At 48.3% G+C, this 21,433-nt stretch overlaps 1 protein-coding gene across 1 annotated transcript in view; it reads left to right on the forward strand.

Annotated features, from left to right (window-relative positions):
• ZFHX3 (zinc finger homeobox 3) overlaps window positions 1-21,433 on the forward strand; it is a 161,321-nt gene that overhangs the window by 89,607 nt on the left and 50,281 nt on the right. Inside the window, 1 exon segment of the mRNA XM_064160210.1 lies at window positions 164-395. Coding sequence (XP_064016280.1) covers window positions 164-395 — 232 coding nt within the window.

The following is a 21,433-nucleotide window of genomic DNA, read 5'->3' on the forward strand; positions in this document are numbered from 1 at the left end:
ACATGGTGTCTTGAGAATAAACAGGCTTGATCTCACTGTGTCTTTATCAAAATGTGGTTTCTTACTTAATTCCCAGGTGGCTTTTAGCAATTTACAGTCAAGTAACCCAGGGAGACTGGAGATGATAAAGGAAATTCGCATCTCTCTACTTTCTTCTTCACAGCACCTTCAGCATCACGAGAGCGGGGTTGAGGGTGAAAGCTGCTATTACCACTGTGTCCTCTGCAACTACTCCACCAAGGCCAAGCTGAACCTCATCCAGCACGTGCGCTCCATGAAACACCAGCGCAGCGAGAGCCTACGGAAGCTGCAGCGCCTCCAGAAGGGTCTCCCTGAAGAAGAGGAAGACTTGGGACAGATCTTCACCATCCGGAAGTGTCCAGCTGCCGAGGCCGGTGAGTGGTGTCTCCATTGCACAGACAGGGCAGGCTCTATGTCACAGTATCAGACCCACCAGCAAGCCTGGCGACTTCCTCATTTCTCTTCCCTGCTGTGGGGTTGATGCTTGTTGCTCAACAGTGACAGAAGTCCCGGCTACTCTGATGTGGGTTGAGATGTGTGTTGCACATATGACATCCAGCATAGCTCTGCCTCGTGGAGTTGTGGGTGGTGGCTCTGAAGCACCAAATACTTACACACGAGCATCAGTCTGTACTCCTAAGTGGTCCCCTCTGTCCCCATGAACTAAACACAGGTTTGAAAAGTAGAAGTGCGTGAGTTTGTTCAGGTTAGTGTCTTAAATAGGATATTGTTTGAGCACCTGAAGATACCCATCACATTTTGGATGACTAACAGACCTACAAACTGTACTTGGTAGCTGTTTTGCCCTGTGTCAGGTGACGTCTCGAGAAGCTGGGCATGTGTGTGTTCCAGCACATTCATTTGTTTCTGATACTTCAGCCATATTGGACTGGAGTGGAGCTGGCTGGAAGGGCTGGGCAGCAGAAGAGACAAATGTTTGTCTTCTGTGTTTCCTTTTGACAAGATGGATAAGGCAAAGGTTTCAAATGAAGTGTTTGCTCATACAGAAAGAAGAGGTAACAGGAAAGAGTTTGCAGCCAGGAACTGGAAAGAGAAACTGCCTTAAAGGAGACAGCTAGACTGGGCAGAGCAGAAATTGTACTTTGTTTTTAAAGACTTAGGTTTTTATGTTAGTAAACAACAAGGTCTCATGGAGTTCTCTTTGGAAGGAGGGGAGGAAAGCCTGCCCATGACTGCTGATACATGAGCAGACAGGTGTGTAAAGATGCTTTAGCTGGGAGGATGCCAGCTTCAGCCAGGACTTCCCTCCATGACTGCTGTGGAAATGGTTAAATCTTACAGAAAGGGACCTTGAGGAGCTGGCATTCTGCAGTTACTGCACATAAAGACAGTGAGGGAGATCTGAGCTTAAAGGCATTGGGAAAGCAGGGCAGCACCAGCTGCAGAATACATGTGGGTTTTCAAAGTGTCTCTCGACTTCAGGCCTGGGTTGTGTTGCTGTCATTTGTGTTAGTAACAAGGATCTCAAATAGTCGCAGAACACCTGAAAAGTAGAGCAGCAGACTTTTTTGCTAAGAGTTAAATTCAGTCTGGTGTAAAAAAGTGACCTATCTGTGAACTCAGGGGCCCAGTGGAGTGGAGGGCATGGAACACGCTTCCCTAAAGGTCATGGTGACAGTGGAAGCATGCTGTGGTTGCCACGCCATCCCAGAGGGGACAGCAGCTCTTAGAGTTTCTCCGCTTCTCTGCTGTGCTCCACAGTAGAAAAACATTTGGATTTCAAGAGGAGTGTGTTGGCCAGGGCTGTATAGTTTTGTGAGCTTTCTTAAAAGCAAAGTGGACACAGGAGGAGAAACCTGCTGTGCCCTTTTGTAATACACAGAACAGTCTTGAAAAATCCTTGTTTACTTTAGAAGTTGTTGTTTGCCTTGTCTTTTACTTTAGAAACCTTATCTCTGCCTCTGTGTGCGCCTGCCAGGACTGTGACATTGCAGGTACGGCGAGTGCAGAAGTTGACCAGCTGAGAGGGAGAATGGTTTGTTGACCATTTAAAAAAAAATGTTGTGGGTTTGGTTTTTTTTTCTTTAACTAGAAGTCTTGACAAGTCCCTGGAAGAAATCTGAGTGGAAAAATATTTCAGTTTGTCAAATGCTTTGATATAAGTCTGTTTAAGCTTGTTGATTCCTCAGTAGAAACTGGCAGCAAACAAGACGCTTAAGAATTTCTTCATTATATTTCATTTCAAAGTTTAAAAGTATGAGTAAGGATAAGACTCTGTAGAATGCAAAGTGGGGAAGTATCTGGTGTGTTTTGCGGGTCACTTTGACCTGAGATACTTCATTTCAAACAGTCTTTAGGCCATTGTTGAACAGAAGTAAGCAGGCACACCTTGCTGGCGTCTGTGGACACAGGCACAAGGCACTGGCCTGGTTACCCCTGCACTGATGAGACGTGGCTTTGGGTGAGAAGCTGCAGTACCCCTGTTGGGGAGAACAAATGCTTTCATCTGCTGTTTGTTCTGAACCTGTTATGGAATGAGAATGCCAACTCAAACAGAAATTGGGGCAGCCCTCTCACCCCAAGCCAGGATGAGGGTGTATCCCAAGGAATGACATGCTGCAGTACTTCAGGCTGGAGCTGGGCAGCTCCTATGGCTGCTGATGGGTGCCCAGGCTAGTGCATCAGATCCCAGATATCAAGGCAGGTGGGGGCACTGCCCAGCACCCAAAGGGAATGCGAGGTGAGCTTCTTACAGGGCAGAACAGTAATTTGTTTCTCAGCTTGGATTTGTTCAGTGCAATTTCTTCATGTGTAAAAAGATCTGCCTCAAACAGGCTGATCCTTTCCTCTTATTTATTATTTAACTGGTTAGCTTTATTTTTTCTGTAGTTTGGGTGTCAGTGATATGTAGTAGGAGCACACCTGTCCCTAGACTTGAATTCACTCCTCTGTTGCGTGTGACTTTTATTTGGTTTGGACTGTGCTGGGATGTTAGGCTGTCCAACCTGCTCAGGAGAGCAGTGCACACCACTTGGGGAGACTTCACCCATGGATCCTTACAGCAAAATGCTGCCAGCACTGGAACTGTTCTTCCTCTGTGGCAGGGCATTGCAGCTGTCTCTCTGCATTTCCTCCTATGTAATACGATGGTGTCTCTGCTGTACCCCTGTTACGGTTTCAGTGCTTTTTCTGAGGGATGGCTGGACTTCCTTCACTACCTCTTGACAGGGGTCTCTAGTGGTAATGGACAACACAAGAAAGTCTTCCCTGTATTTCAGACACCTTGAGCAGAAAGTGCTTTTCTTATCAGTGACGCATATCTACCAGGGGCTCGAGGGACAATGACATTTTTGCTGCTTTGTGCAGTGGTTTGTTCTGATGCTGCTATTCCTCCCTTGTAATCATCAATGTGATTCTCTTTCCCCTCCTAGTTAATTACATTTATTTTGAATTCAGTTTCCTTAGGAATACATCAGCTTGTGCTTTCTTCCAGAATGAATCCCCCTTTTTTATCACTGCTTTTTCTGAGGACTCCTAAAACATGTCAGCCCTCTCAGCTTCTTTGCCTTCTACAGAACTCTTCCTTGAGAGGGTATCTCTGTTCTGAAACAATGCCCGAGGAGGTTGTAGAGTCTCCAACCTGGGAGATGCTCAAAATCTGATGAATGAGGCTGAAGCTCTGAGCAGGACCCTGTCTAGTGCCTGTCTTCTTTACTTTCAGAGCTTTAAGTGCTCAGGGCAGTCTGAGCTGACACAAACCCTTCCCTTCCACTACTGCTCTGGCTGGCCAGCTGCTGGTTTGCTTCAGCAGTAGTGTGAAGCCTCATGCCTCTGCTTGCTCTTCAGCCTGGTGTGCTGAGACACAGAGCAAGCAGGCACAAGGGATCATGTTGTAAGAGATCCTGAGTTCCCAAGGGATGGGGTGCTCCAGCCCATGAGTACTGGCACACGGCAGCCACCATCATTGCTGCTAGAGACCTTTGTGGCTTTGCTAAATATGTTTAGAGATTATTTATTTCATTTTTCTTTCTATAATTTAATCTAGTCTGTGCCATTCTCCTCATCCCCAGTTTGACCTAGAGCTGCTGGTTGCAGTAATGAGTATCTGCTCAGCCTTGTTCTGTAGCTTTGTGCTAAGTGTGACTGCATGGACCGGTTGAGTGAAGCTGCCTTGATCCTTCCCACTGCGGATCTTGTTGCTCTGTGGCAGGGCTAGACACCAGGTTGTTCTGTGTGTATGTACTCACTGGTGTGAACAAGCCTGTAGGAAGGAGCATTGCTGCCTCAGGGACGGTAGGAAGATACTGGCTTGTATGGATGCATCTCAGTCTGTTGGAAAAGAGAGTCTGATCACACCTTAATTAGTCCTCTAACAATCTACAAAGGTCAGTGCCAATTGCCTGTTCATTTACATTTGTAATTGTGATGGTTCTTGATTGCACATTAGTTGCAACTCATTCCCTCCCACCCCGCAGAAAACACATGCAGCAGCCTGAGCAACAGCCTGGTAGACACAAGGACCTTTGTCTCTGCCAGCAGTACAACCCTCACTGAAACTTCTCTGTCTTTTATGGAAGAGAGCTTTAGAAGCTGAACTCTGCTTCCAGTAAAGGGATGATGAAGTCTTTGGCAGGGAAATTATATGGACATCAGGCAAGAAACCCAATCCTCCTTGAACTGGATAATTAAAGACAATTAAACTTTTCTGCTTGCTCTGAGGAGTGTGCTAATTATGCAGGAGACAGGGAAGCGGGGCCCAAGCCGGATGTTCAGCTGTTTTGTTTTCAGGAGTACAGCTTTAGGGCTGGGGGTTTGTTTTCTTCTGTGGGGTTTTTTTGGACATCTATTGCTGTAGTATCTGGGCTGCTGCCACTGCAGATGTCAGCCCCTTGCTGCAGAAGCATCTGTGTAACGTTACCCATAAGCTAATTGATTTTTAATGATGGGGGTTGAGAGAAGAGGGAGGGGGGGGGAAAAAGCCCATAATAAAAACCAAAATGTTCTCAAGATGTAGGGGTGGATGCACTTACGACTCATTAGGTAATGATGGGAGTAAGAGTGAAACAACCTGCAACAAATTTTCAGCCTGGCTTTGAAAGCTTTCCTTCTAGAAGGCAGGGGGCACAGGCAGCCATTTGTCGGTGGGACAGCCTGCCTGGAGCAGCGGCTCCGCAGCAGGACTGCTTTCGTCTGCGCCCGCACGGCGCAAGGACCTGCACAGCTCCAGCGCACCCTTCATCGCTATTCCCTTGCCACCCCCATGGGTGGGGATTTGTCACAGCCCCTGCTGCTCAGCCTGTTTCTCCTCAGGCAAGTGCTGCTCATAATTTGCATCCTCCCTTACCTATCTCTCCGGACTCTTTCTGTTTTCCATCTCTCTGCTGTTCCTTTCAGTGGCTGTCTCCTGTGAGAGGAGCAGAGGGAGTTTGCCCACTCTTTACAGTTTATAGGACAGAAGTCCTGTCAGGTGCCTGTCAGGTGTCTGCGTTCCTTGCCTGCATCAGAGTCCTGGACGTCCATGGCCAGGAGCTCCTGCTTTGTGTTGGCTACATGTGTTGATATCTGACACACTCCTTAAGTCAGAATAGAATCCTGTTGCTTGTGGTAAGCCTGGCCAGAGATCCTTGAAATGGAAACACTTCATGCTTGGGCTCTGCAGGACAATGACTAGATCCACAAGGCAGGTGGAGGTGAAGTTAGAGACCACCCTGACTTTCATGGTGCCCTGGAGTTTTATTTTGGTCATCCTCTCCTGTGAGCCCTGAGTTTGTTGACATCTTAGAAAGGAAACAGATTTTGGCAGGTGTAAATGCAGAGGGTGTCTTTACTGTGAAAAACCTTGAGATGGCTGAAAAAAAGTCAGTATCTTCTCTTCTGTTGAGTATGGCTCTAGATCATTTTGTCTTAGCACCACGTACTTCTGGAGAGCCTCTTTGTCCTTATGGTGATGGGAGTCTTAGACCAGGCTAAGCCAGCCAGAGGTCCTATCTGTCATAAAGAAGTGTTGAACTATTGGAAGAACTATTTTGCTGGATGCATTCTCCAGAGGTTGCCTCAGTCTCCCTGTTTCAGTGCAGAGAACCAGTCCCCTATGGTGGGCATACTGTTTCAGCAGTCCTGCTGATCTCAAGTCCTTCATGGCCATCTTCCTCCAACACACAAAGACATTGTGTGAAGGGTGAGGGCAGGCTCTCTGGACTCCACTGCTAAACTCAGCCAAGCATGGTCAAAAGCCACTTTGTTTGAGCAGGAAAGGGGCTGGAGCGGGTGTCAGTAGCGGGATGGCTGCCCAGCATCCTATGCCCAGCCTTGTTGGAGCATCCTTGCTACTTGTTCTGCCAGCAAGGGACTTGCCACTCTCCCTATTCCAAACAGGTTGATTACAGTTATTTAGAGGAACATCTGTACTGTAAAGCTCTGTTCTGGTAGCCCCCTGGAAGATACTGAACCCCAGAGCTCCCTGTGAGAGAGGAGAGGGTACCCTGTGGCTCCTGCTTCTCTCCTCTCCCTGGCCCCCAAGCACTGTCCATCCACACCTGCTTTATATTTCAGTATCAGCCTTCTGAAGGGCTGCATACTGTAGACTGAAATCAGGATGAAACCAAGAATGTAAACAGAGCAGAAGTACAGCTGGAGCAGTTGCCAGAGGAGAGAAGCCCACGTGCTTTAAAAATAGTAGTTACCAAACTCGGGCTCAGCTCTGCCCGGGGTGTCTGCGGACAGCTGGGTGCTCATATGGTACTCGTGCCTCTGAGTCGTATGAAGGAACACGCTCGTGTTGCTCCTTCCCAACTGCATTTTTGTAGCTGCAGCAGGGATGTGAAGGCATTGCTGTCAGGAGAGAGGTGATGGTGGAGGGGACGGGAAGTGAGTTCCCTGTGATCAGAGCAGATTTGTTCATGAAATGCTCAGGCTGTGGTTTGAGGTGTGAAAAGGTTGCTCTTAGACAAAAATTTTCTGTTCAGCAGAAGGTGGGTTTGATGTCAGCCATGTGTGTTGGTTTAAATGAGGGCCTTGAGGTCTTGCAGCATGCTTTATCTTCTTCCTCAAAGCAGTCTGAAGTCCTTGCTCTCCAGGTCCTCCTTTCGCTTGTTGGTCGTGCCCTGAGCTTAGGAATTGCTGTCAGCCAGCTGTAAAATGTATTGAAACAAAAGGTGAGGAAAGAAATCTTTCACAGCAGTTTCCTGTGAGGGGTACTGTCCTGTGATTTTCCCACCTTGAAGAGTGGGCAACCATGCAAGACATTCCTCATTCACCGTTGTCTGATGTAATTTGTTACAATGGGGATGTGAGATACTCCTTTGGAGTGGCTTTTTCGTGATTGCAGGCTCCATACTTCCAGTGGAACTTTAAGACTTCTGAAATAAAAATGGATAATGGCAAATGATGTTTCTCCCTGCTCAAAATAATTCAGGTTTATTAAGATCTGATGTCCTCCACTTGGTCTCAATTAAAGAAGATGTGGTCATGGCTAATGCTGGAGAAACACACATGTTGCTCTCCTGGTAGAGGTAATGGAAGGTTTCAGAAAGGAATAATTAGTTTGCTTTTGTAAGCCTCTCTCCACTTTTCTGTGGGACTTAATTGCACATAACAATTAAATACTTCCCAGAGAAGATACTTGTGCAGTGTCTGCAGAACAGTGTGCAGTTTGTGCTCTGGCATCTGCCAGCCTAAAGCACACTACAGTTCAGGCTCTGCTGGCTATGCATAGGCTTGTCTGCTTGGAACGTGTAGCCCTTGCAGAGAGCTAGGGAAGAGCAATGTGCAAGGTGCACACTAATGCAAAATGTCCCAGCTGGTGCAAGCAGGAGTTCCTAAGTGATGTTCTGCATGCCGTCTCCTCCCAATGCCCCTGCTCTTATGGTGGGAGAAGCTCCTCTGGTCTTGTGCTGCCTCCAGTCATGCTCTGCTCCTCAGAACGAGATTCCTTCTGCCGATGTGTAACAGCTAACCTCATTTCACACGCTTCCCCTTGCCATTTCCAGGCTTCTCCTTGATTGACACATTTAATAATCTGACAACCCAAATGACAATCCAGGCTCCTGTGTGCAAACATCAAGTGCTGCCCAGCTTCATTAGCTTCTCCCAGGCTTTTTACCTCTCTCATTCCCCACAACCCAATATTGTGTTTTCCCAATATGTTCTCTGTAACCCCCTGAAGGCAGCAGCCTGCTCAGTCTTTGTTTCCCAAGTGAAGCATGTAAATCCAAGCAAATCACTGGGACATGACTCATCAAGGAGGTGCTGTGTCCATGCTGCAGCAGGTGCTTGGGAGAGGGCCAGGAGGCCATGGGGACTTGTCACCAGCACCCAGCCTTCTGCTGGGGGCTGTTCTTTTGGCCGCCGTATGCAACAGCTTCACTGTCTGAAGAGGAAGTCTGTGTCTGTCATCTCCTCTAGACCCGGAGAGTAAGAGGAGCTATTGTCCTGCTTCGAGGAAATGTTAACCCGTGGTGCAGTAACATACATCAGATAGCAGCGGAGAGAACAGCTCCTTGCCCTGCGTACATTCAGCTGATGAAACTGGCAGTTCCCCTTCACTGCAGCATTCCTGATCTCTGTGCCAGCTCCACCAAATTCACTTGCAGGATTATCCTCTTGTTTTCCATGTGTGTTCATTTACAGCAGGAGGGTAGCTTCTTGTGTTCCCTTTTGTTCTTCTGCTGAACCTTGGAATTTTTTCATTTTTTGGAGTGGATTGAATGGCTTAAGGACCTTTTACCTTCCCAGCAAGCTCCTGATGGGAGTCATGGTATTTCTGCACAGAGTCTCTCCTGGAGGCTGTTCAGAGGCCAGGCAGATGGCAAACTCTCTCTTTCATGGATGGGCAGAGAGGCAGGTGGAAATGTTTGGTTCTGTTTTAGTTTCATATTGCTTTATGCGTTATCATAACCCAGCAGAAGTTCTTCCTGCAGCCACAGGTCGGGGTTCCTGGACATAGCTAGCTCTTTTGGGAGGTCAGAAGACAAGAGGAGAAACACATGCTTCAAGAAACTCAGTCCCTTTAGGGAACTGAGTCCACATAAGGAGAATTCTTTGTCCTAGTGTTACTGTAGCATAGTTTGTACCTGTTCCATCCTTGCATCCTTTCACCCACCCCATTTTTGGAGAAGGCTATTCCCATCCCAGCAACGTCTTTGTGTACACGAGATGCCAGGAGCTGCTCAGATCTGGCTTCACAGAGTGCAGGGTTAAACTTGGTTTCCCTTTAATGTCTGGCAGAGGCAAATTTCCTTTGTTATTTATTTTTTGGGGTTGGTTTTGAGTTTGAAGTAAAAAGCAGTAGTGCCTCAGCTCTGTTTTGACCAACCAGCAGTGAATAGATAATCTCTAAAGGATATGAAAGGTTTAATCATTTTAATTTTGTTTTTATTAAAGTTTATCATGACTTTTTTTCATGTGCCCCTGGTAAAGCAGGGGAGGGGAAACAAATCTGCACAAACCCCCAAGCATTGGCTTAATGAAAGTCTCTAATGGGAGGCGCCTGGCGGGAAGGAAGTGGTTAGATAGCTGGGCTGGGGCAGGCAGACCAAAGGCATGCTGCAATATCACTGAAACGTGGCAGGAATCTCATAAAGTCCCCATCTAGCTCCAGCAGACACTTGTCACCAGGAGCTCATGGCTTTCATTAAGCAGAAAGAGAGGAAGCTCTGACGGCTGACTTGTTCCAGAATGTTTTGGTTGTTCAGCTGCATCTTAAAGCCCTTTCCACTTAGGAAAGTGAAGGGGGAAACATCACCAGATGCTGGAGTGAAGCACTGAGAAACTACTGGTTTCTCTCCTACTCGAGTTTTTCCTCCCCCATCAAAACAGACTCCAAAGCCAGACTGAAACCAATTTGTGGGAGTATAGCATCTCTCCTGAGCCCAGGCAGCTGCTGTTGCCTTTGGGACAGAAGAGCTGCATCCGTGCCTCTGTAATCTCACACTTGGCACTGAGTTTGGTCACCAAAAGCTCTGTGGCCAGTACCAGCTGCACTTTCTGCTTCTCTTCGCTGTTTCTCCTTTCCCCTGTTTCACTTCAAGTTTTAAAGTAAGGAACTCTTCTTTCTTTGGGAGTTCAGGATGGTTGTTGTAATGATGCAGATTAAATTCCAGACTGAAGGATTCTATTTTGGCAGTGAATCCTCAAAGTCTTGAACACACTGCAGATTGAACAGCAATAAGTACTTCAGTCCTGTGTCAAGATGTGTTGGACAAGGGTTTGATGTCAGTGTGAAGAACACAGGATTCATTTTAGCAGCATATTCAGCTTGTGTTTAAAGCCTTATCAGCAATGACCATACTGCTTCTGACCAAATCTCACTCTCACTTAGGTGCAGTGTCTGACTGAGACCCCTACTGTGATGTTCTGGTGATAAGGAGAAAAATAAGCCTTCCAAAAACTTAAGACACATGCTTCAGTGACTGTTCCTTCAGTTGTCAACCCTAATTTATGGTATTCATCTCCATGGTATCACATGGTAGCAGCTCACCTCAAGTGTCTTTCCTGCAGGTTTAACTGTTACATCTATTGCCGCTTTGCTGTTTTCTCCCTTTCTCCACTACTGGGCTTCACATTAAATACATCTGGAATTACCATGCCTTCTTCTGTGTGAACGGGTTAATGAGTTCAGAGAGTTGCCTCACCTGCATGCTTGTATTGATGTATTAACTCAGAGTCTCTTTTCCTGTTCTGCTGTTGACCTGAGCTAAAAGGGAGCTGAGCACTGGTCAGGCCACACCGTGAGTACTGTGTCCAGTTCTGGGCTCCTCAATTAAAGAGAGATGTTGAGTTACTGGAATGTGTCCAGAGAAGGGCAGTGAAGCTGGTGAGAGGCTCTATGAGGAGAGGCTGAGGGAGCTGGGGGTATGCAGCTTGGAGAACAGGGAGCTCAGAGGTGACCTCATTGCTGTCTACAACTACCTGAAGGGAGGTTGTAGCCAGGTGGGGGTTGGTCTCTTCTCCCAGGCAACCAGCAACAGAACAAGGGGACACAGTCTCAGGTTGCATCAGGGGAGGTCTAGGCTGGATGTTAGGAGGAAATTCTTCACAGAGAAGAGTGATTGGCATTGGAATGGGCTGCCCAGTGCACTGCTGCTTGGAGAGGTCCTTCTGAGTGGAGTCACCATCCCTGGAAGTGTTCCAGAAAAGACTGGATGAGGCACTTAGTGCCATGGTCTAGTTGATTGGATAGGGCTGGGTGCTAGGTTGGACTGGGTGATCTTGGAGGTCTCTTCCAACATGGTTGATTCTATGAGCTGAAATAGACAGCTGCTGATACCTTGGTGTCTTCTGTCCTATGAACTTGCCCACTAACACATTTGGTGGGGATAGTGGCAGAAACAAAATTTCAGTCAGCTGAACATAACCCTTTGCATTCAGAGGCAACAAGGATATTTAACTTGTTTATACAGTGGAGTAAGGTGAGGAGGGGCTATGAGAGGGAACTTGCATGCCAGTTTTCATGCTCAAGCCCTTGCTGAGGTGCTGCTGTATGGGAAGGTCCAGCAGCTGGGCTTGACAGTTGCTGATTCCCAGGTGTACTTGCTGATACAGAATGAGAACTCTGCTTCAAACCATCTGCCTCGCTGGACTGTGTGAAACACCAAACCTCCAGCCTGGTCTGTCAGTGCATAATATGTGTCCTGTGTTTTACTGTGCTACCCAAGTGGAGGTGCAGTCATGTCCTACTGCAGCATTCCAATGTCCTGTGTGGAAAGACAACCAGACAGACCTTCCTGGCCTTGTGCTGCCTGCCTAGTTGTGCAGCCTCAGCACAAGAGAGTCCTAGCCCGTGCCAAGCAGAGGGGTAGGAAACCAGTCTGGCAAGGCTAGTGTCTTGTTTTAGCAGCTGCAGAAGGAAGTTTGGCACCCAGATACAAATTATAACCTACCTTAAATAAGGGTCTCGTCCTTATTCCTACTGAAGTTTGTTTCATACCCTTGAGCAGGAGGGTTTCTGTTTCTTCCAAATAGTCAGTTTGCTTTTCTGAGTTGTATATCTTGATGCCCTTGCTGCATAGTTTGTTGTGACCTCAATGATTTCTTGAGGCCACAAGCTCCAAAGGTTAATTGGGAGCTGTATGAGGAAGTATTATCTCTATTTGCTTCAAATTTGCATTTTTTTCCATGTTCATTGTCAGTCCTCTAGAGACTGAAGGACAAGAGGAGCAGTATTGGTCCAGCTGCCTTGAACCAATCTTCATTTGGATGCTCCTGTCAAGGCCACCTTATTTCTTTCCAGACCAAGCAGCTCTAATCATCTCCTTTTCTGTGTAGGTGCCTCTTCCTACCCCTCTTCTCAGCGTCTCAGTCTTCTGATCCATCTGCAGCCACTTCATTAAGTAAATGAATGCTTATTTTTTTTTCCTTTTCCACACATTGTTTCTCTCCCATGCACTGTGTCAGATGCAGATTTCCTTTGGTCTGTGGGTTGGGATGTCCTGGCCTTTCCCAGACAGACACAGTGTGCCATGTCCATGCCCACCAGATGCCCTCACTGGTCCCACATCAAGCCCCAAACCCCTAAATCTGGGCTTTATCCTGGCGTGGTGTGTGCAAGGCCCCTGCACGGCCCCTGCTCTCGCTTGCCAGGCTGAAAGGGAGGGAGATGGGGACGGCCTGAGCGTGACTGCAGGCGCTTTTCTTTGCTGTCCTGACTTGCTGGTATTCATCCCGGGCAGACGCTTCTGCGCCTTTCTGGGAACTTCTCTCTCATTTGGTTACCAATTAAGCTGAAGCGTTCTGGCCTTTTCCATCCTCCTTTTTATTGTGATGAAGGGTGAATTAGGGCTTGGTGTTTAGGATTGTTCTCTGGCCTCCGCTGCTACTTTGCTGCCTCCTTTGTGACAAAACAATGGCATTAATTTTGGCCTTTGCAGGCGGGCCAGCAATCTGGCAGCGCACAGTGCCTGTCCGTTCCACTTCACTTGTGCAGCCACCTCTCCTTTCCACATCACCTACTCACTCTTCTCCTCCCATTCTCCTTTCTTCCTTCCCTTTTGTGTGTGTGTGGTGTGGAGGATTGCTCACAGTTTATTTTGTCCCAGTCTGGGAGGGGTTAGAGGTCGCAGCCGGGATGCTGAGTGAAGGGAGCAGGCATGTGGGCGACACGGAGCGAGCAGACCTTCCCCTACTGAGCATCATTCCCTGAGCTAGTGCCTCACCGTCTCCAAGGGTCCGATGAGATGTGAGGAGCAGGAGATGGGTCGTGCCCTCCCTTTACCCTTTTCACCAAGCAGTCCCTCTCCCTAGGCCTCAAGTAGTGTCATGAGAAGGCAGTGATGTGGGGAGGACAGATTGCTCCTGATTAGGAGATGGGGGTGCTATGGTGCCTTGGAACAACAGGAGTATAGATTTGAGTGGTGGAGGGCACTGGTGCAGACCTATTGGGGGATTCCAGGCACACAGTAGCCCTGAGCAGATACTAGGAGCAGGGCCATGGCTAGTGATAGGGCATGGAGTCTGGCTGCCCTCCTCTGCCATGCCCCTGAAAGCAGCAGGAACCCCAGTGCACTGCTGCTTGGAGAGGTCCTTCTGAGTGCAGGGCACAGGTGCTGTCTGTAACCACCAATGTTCTGCAGGCCCTTGTGCCCATGGGCATAGCATCTGGGTCATCTTTGCCTAAACTCAGGAGAGTGGTTGAAAGCATCTGGTGCGCTTGTGCCGGGTTCTGGCACTGCTGCCTCCAACCTGGACTTCACTTTTCCCACTGGTGGATATGTCCTTCCCACCAGGGAGGACATGTGTGAGGTCAGGGGCACTGCAGCAGCTCCCCAGGGTCACTAAGCACCTACTCCCCACCATACTGTCCTCTTTCTCCTGGCTGTGCAGCTGGGGAGCACTGGGACCCCTCACTTTTTCCCCTTGAAGTGGGGTGTCCACAGGGAAGTAATCCTAAGCAGCCTGTGCAGGCCTCCAGGTGACAGCCCCAGCTCTTGGTGTGTGAATGGGTTGTGGCAGGGATCAAGTCTCCTCCCCAGAGGTTTTTGGTTAGTGTTAAGCTTTCTGATTACATTCGTGTTGCTTTTGTGCCAGCTGACAGGTGGTGCAGTGTGCCACCCTGTGTCTGAGTTCAAAGAGAGAGCAGTGGCATGGGGTGCAGTTCTCAGGGCTGTGGGACCAGGGTGAGGGCCAGATGCAGGCTGTCTCTCATAAGGGAGCAGCACTGGTGAAGGGAGAAGAGGAAAAGAACTTTTTAGCACAACTGGCAGAATCAAGGTGCAGCAGGGTTTTGCAGTGCCTTTCACTGGTATAGAGCATCAAGCCCTCCAAAACTGGGTACTATTGGAGAGCAAGGATTGAGAGCTAGAGCAGGGAAGAGAATCTACTTCTAGCCCCAAAAGTTAAGTAATAGGAAATAAGAGACATGCTGAGCTCCTGTCAGGTTAAAGGGTGCAAGTTTCAGAGGGAAAGAGTCAAAACAAGAAAAGAATGTCAAAATCCAGTGGAAGAGCAGAATGCTTCTCAAAGGTAAGGAGAATAGTTCTTAATGAGCAAGCCAATTGAGTCCTGTTCCTTAGAGCAGGTAGGGTGACAGCCCCATGCTCTCCTGGGAGCCACGAAGAGGAGTGGGGGTACTGGGGCGAGTGGACCCAAGGTGGAGAGCTTGGGTCTCACTTGAATCTGGAGCTGACTAGGGACACAGACTAGGAAAAGTCAGAAATGTGAAATGGAAGCTGGTGTGTGGCAGTGCCCCAACATCACCACACTTCTGCTGGAGTCGTGACAGCTCACGGGGGAGTGGTGACCCCCTTGTGGTGTGAGGTCAGGATCCCTTTTTGTTTCCTGTTAAGTAATGTAGAAAAGCAGAGTGGGGTTGGAGGTCATTGCCCATGGTGTGTTGTATTGCTGGCAGTGTAGGGCAGTGCTTTCCCCAGCTCTGCACCAAAAAGCAGTTCCAACTCAATATGGCCAGCAAAATGATGTGAGGAGGATGTTCTCCATGGCCTGGCCTCCTGCCCTGGCACGTGCTCATGTGGCTTTTGGTGCCGCTGGCCTTGTGGCTGTCAGAAATGCTCTCCAGGTCCCACAGCTGCTTTCAGCCCTCAAGAGAGCTGGTCTGGGCTCATCTCTCTTCCTCTCTTCACTGAGATTTTTGCACAGGACAGCTCTCACTTGCCAGCCCATAGTAGCCCAGAGCCTGGCTGAGTCTTGTGGTCCAAAGGAGCATGGCAGGCGAGAGATGGCTGCCTGCCCACTGTCCAAGCAAGCCCATCCTCCACCATCCAGCAACCAACCGCATCAACAGAGTGCACACAGTCAACAGTTCCCTTTCTTCTGCACAAATTGGCAAGGACTAACCTTGTCATATCTAGTGCAGCGCTAACGGGCGCCTGCCTCCGAGGGGTAATCATGCAGGCATAAATTCGGAAAGTTGCTAAGCTATGAGCAGTCTTATGAGCATTAAAAGTGTCCTCTTTGCCAGAAAGGTCATTCATAACTTGGCTGCGCCGCTGATGTACAGTCAGTGATATTGATTGATTAATGTATAAAAAGCACCAAATCCATTTGCTTCTATGAAAGAGAATAAAGTGCAGTCGACTCTCTCTTTATTTTCACCTCATCCTTTGGTTTGAAGGACGTTTTTTTCTTCCTTTTTTTTTTTTTTTTCCTCTTTTTGTTTTGCCAGCTAGGTTTAAGGGGGTTACAAAAAGCCAGTTTCTGCCAAGTAATGCGTTCACAAAGGGAACATTGATTCACATCAGTGTCGCTTGAATTACCCTTAAAGGTTTGCCAAGGAGTTGTTCTTATATTAACCTTCTGTTCATCAAAGACAAAATAAATAAATAAGTAATAAAATCAGCTCCACTGCCCACACTGGAGTTGGATGCAAAACAGGAATTTCTTCTGTTAGGGATTTGTGTTCCAGGTGCTGCTGCTCCTCAACTGCTCTCATCGTGTTTCAGTCTTTTCCTCCTGCAAAGCTGTCTCTTCCTGAGCCCCAGCCAGCTCTGCACTCCCTTCTCCCGGGGCTCCCCTGGCTAGTTCCAGGCAGCAGGATGGGTGCTGGGCCTGCCCATAGCACTGCCCAGGGTGGGAATTTGCTCTTGCGCAGGGATCAGCTCTGAGTCGCTGCCACTCTCCTCGCACTGCCTGAGCCCCGGCCACAGAGACAGGAGGGCAGGTGACAGGATGGGCACTGGATCTCCAAGGGAGCCTGCCAGCACCACAGCAAGGATACAGCCTTGCTGGTTAGAGCCTGGGCTCAGAGCCCGGGGTCTGCTGGGGCTCAGCTGCTCTCAAGGTGGCAGCATCCTCGTGGTTTCCCTGGCTGTGCCAGCGCAGGGACCACATGCTTACCCCAGAACCCCACATGATGTGCCAGTGCAGCACTCACTCTGGTCTGAACTGGAGAGAATGTTGATGGCTTTGGGGGAATTCCTGCAGGGTGTATTTTCTGAAGGGTTTTGTACAAAATGTGGATTTCGTAATCTCAAGCAATTGGTTTCCACACAAAAGGATGGCCTTGTGACAACCCAGGACGTTCTGCCCCATCTAGCTTCAGCATTCTTCTAAATCACCCTTAAGTCTTGTTTGTTTTTCTGGACTTCTTTGGCTGCTGGTAATTAATTACATCTTGTTCTCACTTCCCGTTGGTTAATTCTGAAACAGGAGCTGTTCTTGTGCCTGTGGAGCTTTGTGCAGCAACACCTCACCTCTCTCCAGGGTACAAGTGCATTGTCTGTCCCAAATTATTCTCTCCCCACATAAAGGCAGCAAGAGCATTACAGCTACCTGCTCCTTTTGGGACAATATCTGGGGAAGATGAGCCCAAGCAATTGCTGGTCCTGCAGCAGAAGCTCTGCTGCTTTTTGTGTTGTGTAGACTTCTGTGTTTTCCTTTGGTCCCTGTTCCAAAGCCCATGGAGGATTATTTGGTGGCATTTTTTTCTCTTGAGCAGGGATTTTCTTTGTCTTTGTTCTGTGTTGGGCAACTGTGCATGTCACCCTTGTCCATAAAACACACAGCTCAAATATCAGCCTCAGTTGGAAATGTCTCTGCATGAGCTGTCCCCACCTGGCTGTCACAACAGACAGTGTCCCCAGCGTGTGAGCTCATGATGGCCCCCAAGTTCTCAGTGTCATTTCCAATAACCTGAGCCATTCAGCTACAAGTAGTGCTGGAGCCCACAGCTTCCAGCTTGGCTGCATGGTTATGCTGGTGATCTCCCCCAGCTCCTGGATTGCTGGCTGGAGCGGTAAAGGAGATAAGCTCCCAGACTTACGTTTCTATCAGACCCCAAGTTCTGATGAGGGCTGGGGAAGGGCAGTGCTGACAGCGTGGCATGAAGTTTAAACTGCTGAGACCACTGTTGGTGCTTGGCAGTGATGTTGTAGTGGTGTCGTTACAGCGGTGATGCTCAGTGGTGGTGTTGGGGTGGTAGTGATGGTGTTATGGTGGTGCTCTGCACTCGCATGTTAACCCATGGATAACTGAGGCACCAACAACCTCCTCACTGCTGCCTGTATGACAGTTGTATTTCAGTGTCTCTTATCCAGTCAAGAACAGTGATGGTAATAATGCTGCTAACTGCTGAGGGTGCATGTTGTGGTGTACACTGGGAATAGTGGAGAGTGCAGGACCACCACAGGACATTCTTCCCTAGGTGTCTCTCTGCCTACATGATTGCTTGCACGGTGCAAGCACTGTGGTGAGCTGCGGACCTTATGCTGCTGATTTAACACCCCCAGCAAGCAAACCTCTTGAGCCCCTGCATACCATCCAGTACAGTGGACAGCAGGGGTTAGCACCTTGTATTCTCAGGAAAAGCTTTTTTCCCTGTGCCTCCTGCAAAACCCAAAAGGAGAGTCATCTTGTTTTTTAATCTTTTTCTCAGATTGTGGGAGAATTGCAGAGTGCTGAGGCCCCCTCCCCCTCCGGCGAGGCGGTCGGGATTGGATCAGACGATGCAGAGTGAGCATGCTGAGAGTGAATCCATTTTCTCTCCTCCATCTCCCCAGAATAAATTAGAATTTGCCTGATTTAATAAAATGGCTTCATCTCTCTGCCATCTTTTCTATCTCCCATGTGTTTCATCCCCACCCCCACTGCAAAATAATAGATCTCGGCTCTTCAGCTCCTGTCCTGGGCTGGTGATTAACACGCAGGGTCCAGGTGTGAGCATCTGCAGGCACAGCCCGCAGAGGGGTCCGGCCACCAAAAGTGTGCGGAGTCAGTCCCCGTATCTCAATTTCCTTATTGTCAGTGGTGATAGTTCTAATTGCTGTCGAGGTCAGTGTAATTTACTGTCCATCTGCCATTAACCTGACCTCGCGGGTGGATGTGACTGCCATACAGATATTGTTTGGGGAGACTGGGAGTGGTTAGCCAGAGAAATTTTACAGACCAAATTTGCCCCGGCCACTTTTCTCCTTAATTGGCAGGTATTTGTCTATGCACGGAGTGGAACCGGAGCTCCTTGCCGCAGACTGAGAGGAGGGGTTATTGTTAGAATTTAGATGGTTTCACTACAGCTGAACCTTTTTCTCTCACTTGAATCTGGTGTTTTAATTTCTGTTTCCTAGGTTGATTTTTTTCCTTTCCGTTCTGACACTAATTATGCCAGGCGCGTTGGGAGCGGTCGCTGCTGAGAGGTACCCAGCTAAGTGTTAAGAAAGGTTTTAAAAACAGACTGAACTCTTTCTTAATGAGGCTCAATCGTGCTCTCCTCCGGGTGGTTTTGTTTTGCTGATCTGTCAGTTTTTCAAGGATTTAATTGCACTTTTTTCATATTAGTCTTTGAAATGCGGCTAAGCAGCTTCCTGTAAAGTAACATATATTAAAAAAAAGAGGCGTTCCTGGCTTTCCTATTTTCTGTCTTTGCTTTCATCACTCTGGGATCATCATCTGCTACTGACTCCTGAGACCAAACTGTAGTAAAGCACTGAATTTATGAGAGCAGCAGACACAGCGTCAGGCTGGAGCACTATGGCAGCTCCCAAACTGTAAACCCTTGCAGGCAGTTCTCTTTGCCTCCTTGCACCTCAGTCTGGCTACTGTTGTGTTGCTGCTCATGCTAATCCTAGAAGGCTTTCCAAATGTTTCTTTTGGTGGAAGAAGTAGGAGACAAAGGAGGGTCGAGGAAGGCTGTAGTGGCTTGTCCAGTGTAGCTCATTTCCTGCAGAAAGGACACAAAAGTGGTTCAGAACCCAGCTTTGCTGTGAAGCTCCAGAATAATTGGAGACTCTGAGCAGCCAGCGGTTGGCAGGGACCTCTGGAGGTCACCTCACCCAGGCCCGGCTCAGAGCCAAGCAGCTGCAACATCATGCCAGGATACCTCCTTGGGGCTCTTAAGTATCTCCCGAGGATGGAGACACCCCAGCCTTGGTGGGCCCGTTCCAGTGTTCCGGCTCCTCAGGGGAAGGGATACAAAGTACATGATGCTGGATGCGAAGAGGCAGGAGAGAGGAGGTAGATGTATCTGTGATGCTGTTATCTTTATGGCATAGAAAACATGTTTGAAGCAATCAGCATGGAATTCTTAATTGCTTCACTTAGTTCTGCTCTCCTCATGGGACAGATTGTACGAGCGCGGGAGCTGCCAGGACCTCGTGTTAGCGCCCGGTCCCTGCTGTACCTGCTATTTTTAACCAGCGCTTTGTTTCGCAGAGATGCACAAAAGCTGCTGCTTTCTTTTCCTGAGGAAGCTGATAAACAGCAGAGGCAGTAGGAGCTTTCTGATCCACTGACAGTGACTCTGCTTTCTCAGCCTGCAATCCATCTTTCCTTGTCTTTCCATTTACGGTGCCTTTATTCCATTTCTCTTCCTTTATTTTAGTTTTGCTTCTCTTCCTCTATCTTTCTTTTCATGTATATTCCTTAAATATTTTGAGTCTTTTATTCCTAGTCTAAGCCTAACAAGAACTTTCCCTTTTCCTTTTTCCCTTTTCCCCACACACCTCTCATGAGGATGTAAAATCCAAGAACCAGATCTTTGAGATTTCAAAATAAAATAAAAGTAAACTCTGCTTTAAAAACACTTTAGCAGGAAAGCCAGGCTAATTGTAAATCAATGAGTCTTAAAATGCAGCATTGATCTCCAGTTAGAAGTTTGAAGGGGAAAGCAGTAATTACTGCACTGAAGGTAGATTTTTTTTTTCTCTTAGTAAGTTCTGGGCAGAAGGAAGGCTCATTAGGGCAGCACTTTGGAATCTGAGTAATTAGTTTAAAAAGTACTTTTGTGGTGTTATTCCCATGGCTAGAAATTATTGGAGTCCTCACAGATTTATAGTTCATCTCTGATAAGGTTTGATTTATTATTGTGTTTGCTGGGAAAGATCCTTCCTACACAATCAGCTGGGTGAAGATCTGGAGTGGGATTCATCTGGGAAGGATTGCTGTGGGCGCACACAGGGCTATGGCAGGTATTCTGGCATTCCAGTGGAGCTGCCAGCCGTGCTTGCTGCTTCCCACCCTGGTGTCCTGCCACATCACTTCCACGAGATGGGATTTGTGCAGCACAACAACACCATGCGCCCTTTGGTAAGCATCTCTGATGCCTCTTGTGTGGCCATGTTGCTGCGTGCTCGACCTTTGTGCCTTGGCTCGACACATCTCCTCTGGCTGCTTGTCCAGCCTTGTGCTCGTGCTTCCTGGGAGCACAGGCAAGGTGCTGAGCTGCACAGGGAGCAGGGATGCCAGTGACATGGTGGCAGAGACCCTTGTGAGAGACATGCTGTGGCGCCATGGCCTCACCCTCTGGGCTCTGAGCAGTGTTCCCAAGGTCACAGAAGCTCTGGGACACAAGAAGTGAGTTGGGGTGTGCTGAGGTGGCCTGACTGGGACCAGGAGGTAGTGGTATGCTGGAGAACTGGGGCGAGGGAAGAGTCCTCAGCCTTGGGTGACAGGTGGGGTGAGTGCCTGTGTCAGCCTGCACAGAGAGAAGGCAGTACACGTGTGCCCTAACGCCCGTAGGTTTGTATTTTTCCCAAATTCTTTTGTTAGATTTAGCAATTACATCTCTAGGTATTCTCATTAACCTTAATTAGCTAATCCCTTTGGTGAATATTGCAGAATTCTTGGCCACAGCAACATCCTGTGACAGTGATTTCCACAATCCAATTACCAAGTCTAATTCTATAGGAAAAAAGTGTTTGCTTCACCTGCGAGGTCCTGCAGATCCATTAGCTGCTGGCTTCCCTGCACTTACACACTGCCACAGGCAGCACCCAGGAGGTCAGCAACTGGGGAAAGGGACAGAGGTTGGGAGCACTGAGCAGCATGCTGATGTTCCCATCCGCCTGCGTGGCTGCAGGAATGTTTACCAGGCTTCTTGCTATGGAGCAAACATTGCTCCAGAGGAAAACAAAACCTACAGTATCAAGGCAGTCAGTGAGGCACATCTCATTGCCCTCTTTGGCAGCCTGCTCCTGTTTGAGAGCACCATCATCCTTCTGGGCTACAGAATCCCATTGTCACAGCTGATAGGACAAGAGGAAATGGTTTAGGTTAGACTTTAGGAAAA

Source organism: Pogoniulus pusillus, chromosome 20 (genome assembly GCF_015220805.1).
Source record: "Pogoniulus pusillus isolate bPogPus1 chromosome 20, bPogPus1.pri, whole genome shotgun sequence".
NCBI classification, from domain to species: Eukaryota; Metazoa; Chordata; class Aves; order Piciformes; family Lybiidae; genus Pogoniulus; species Pogoniulus pusillus.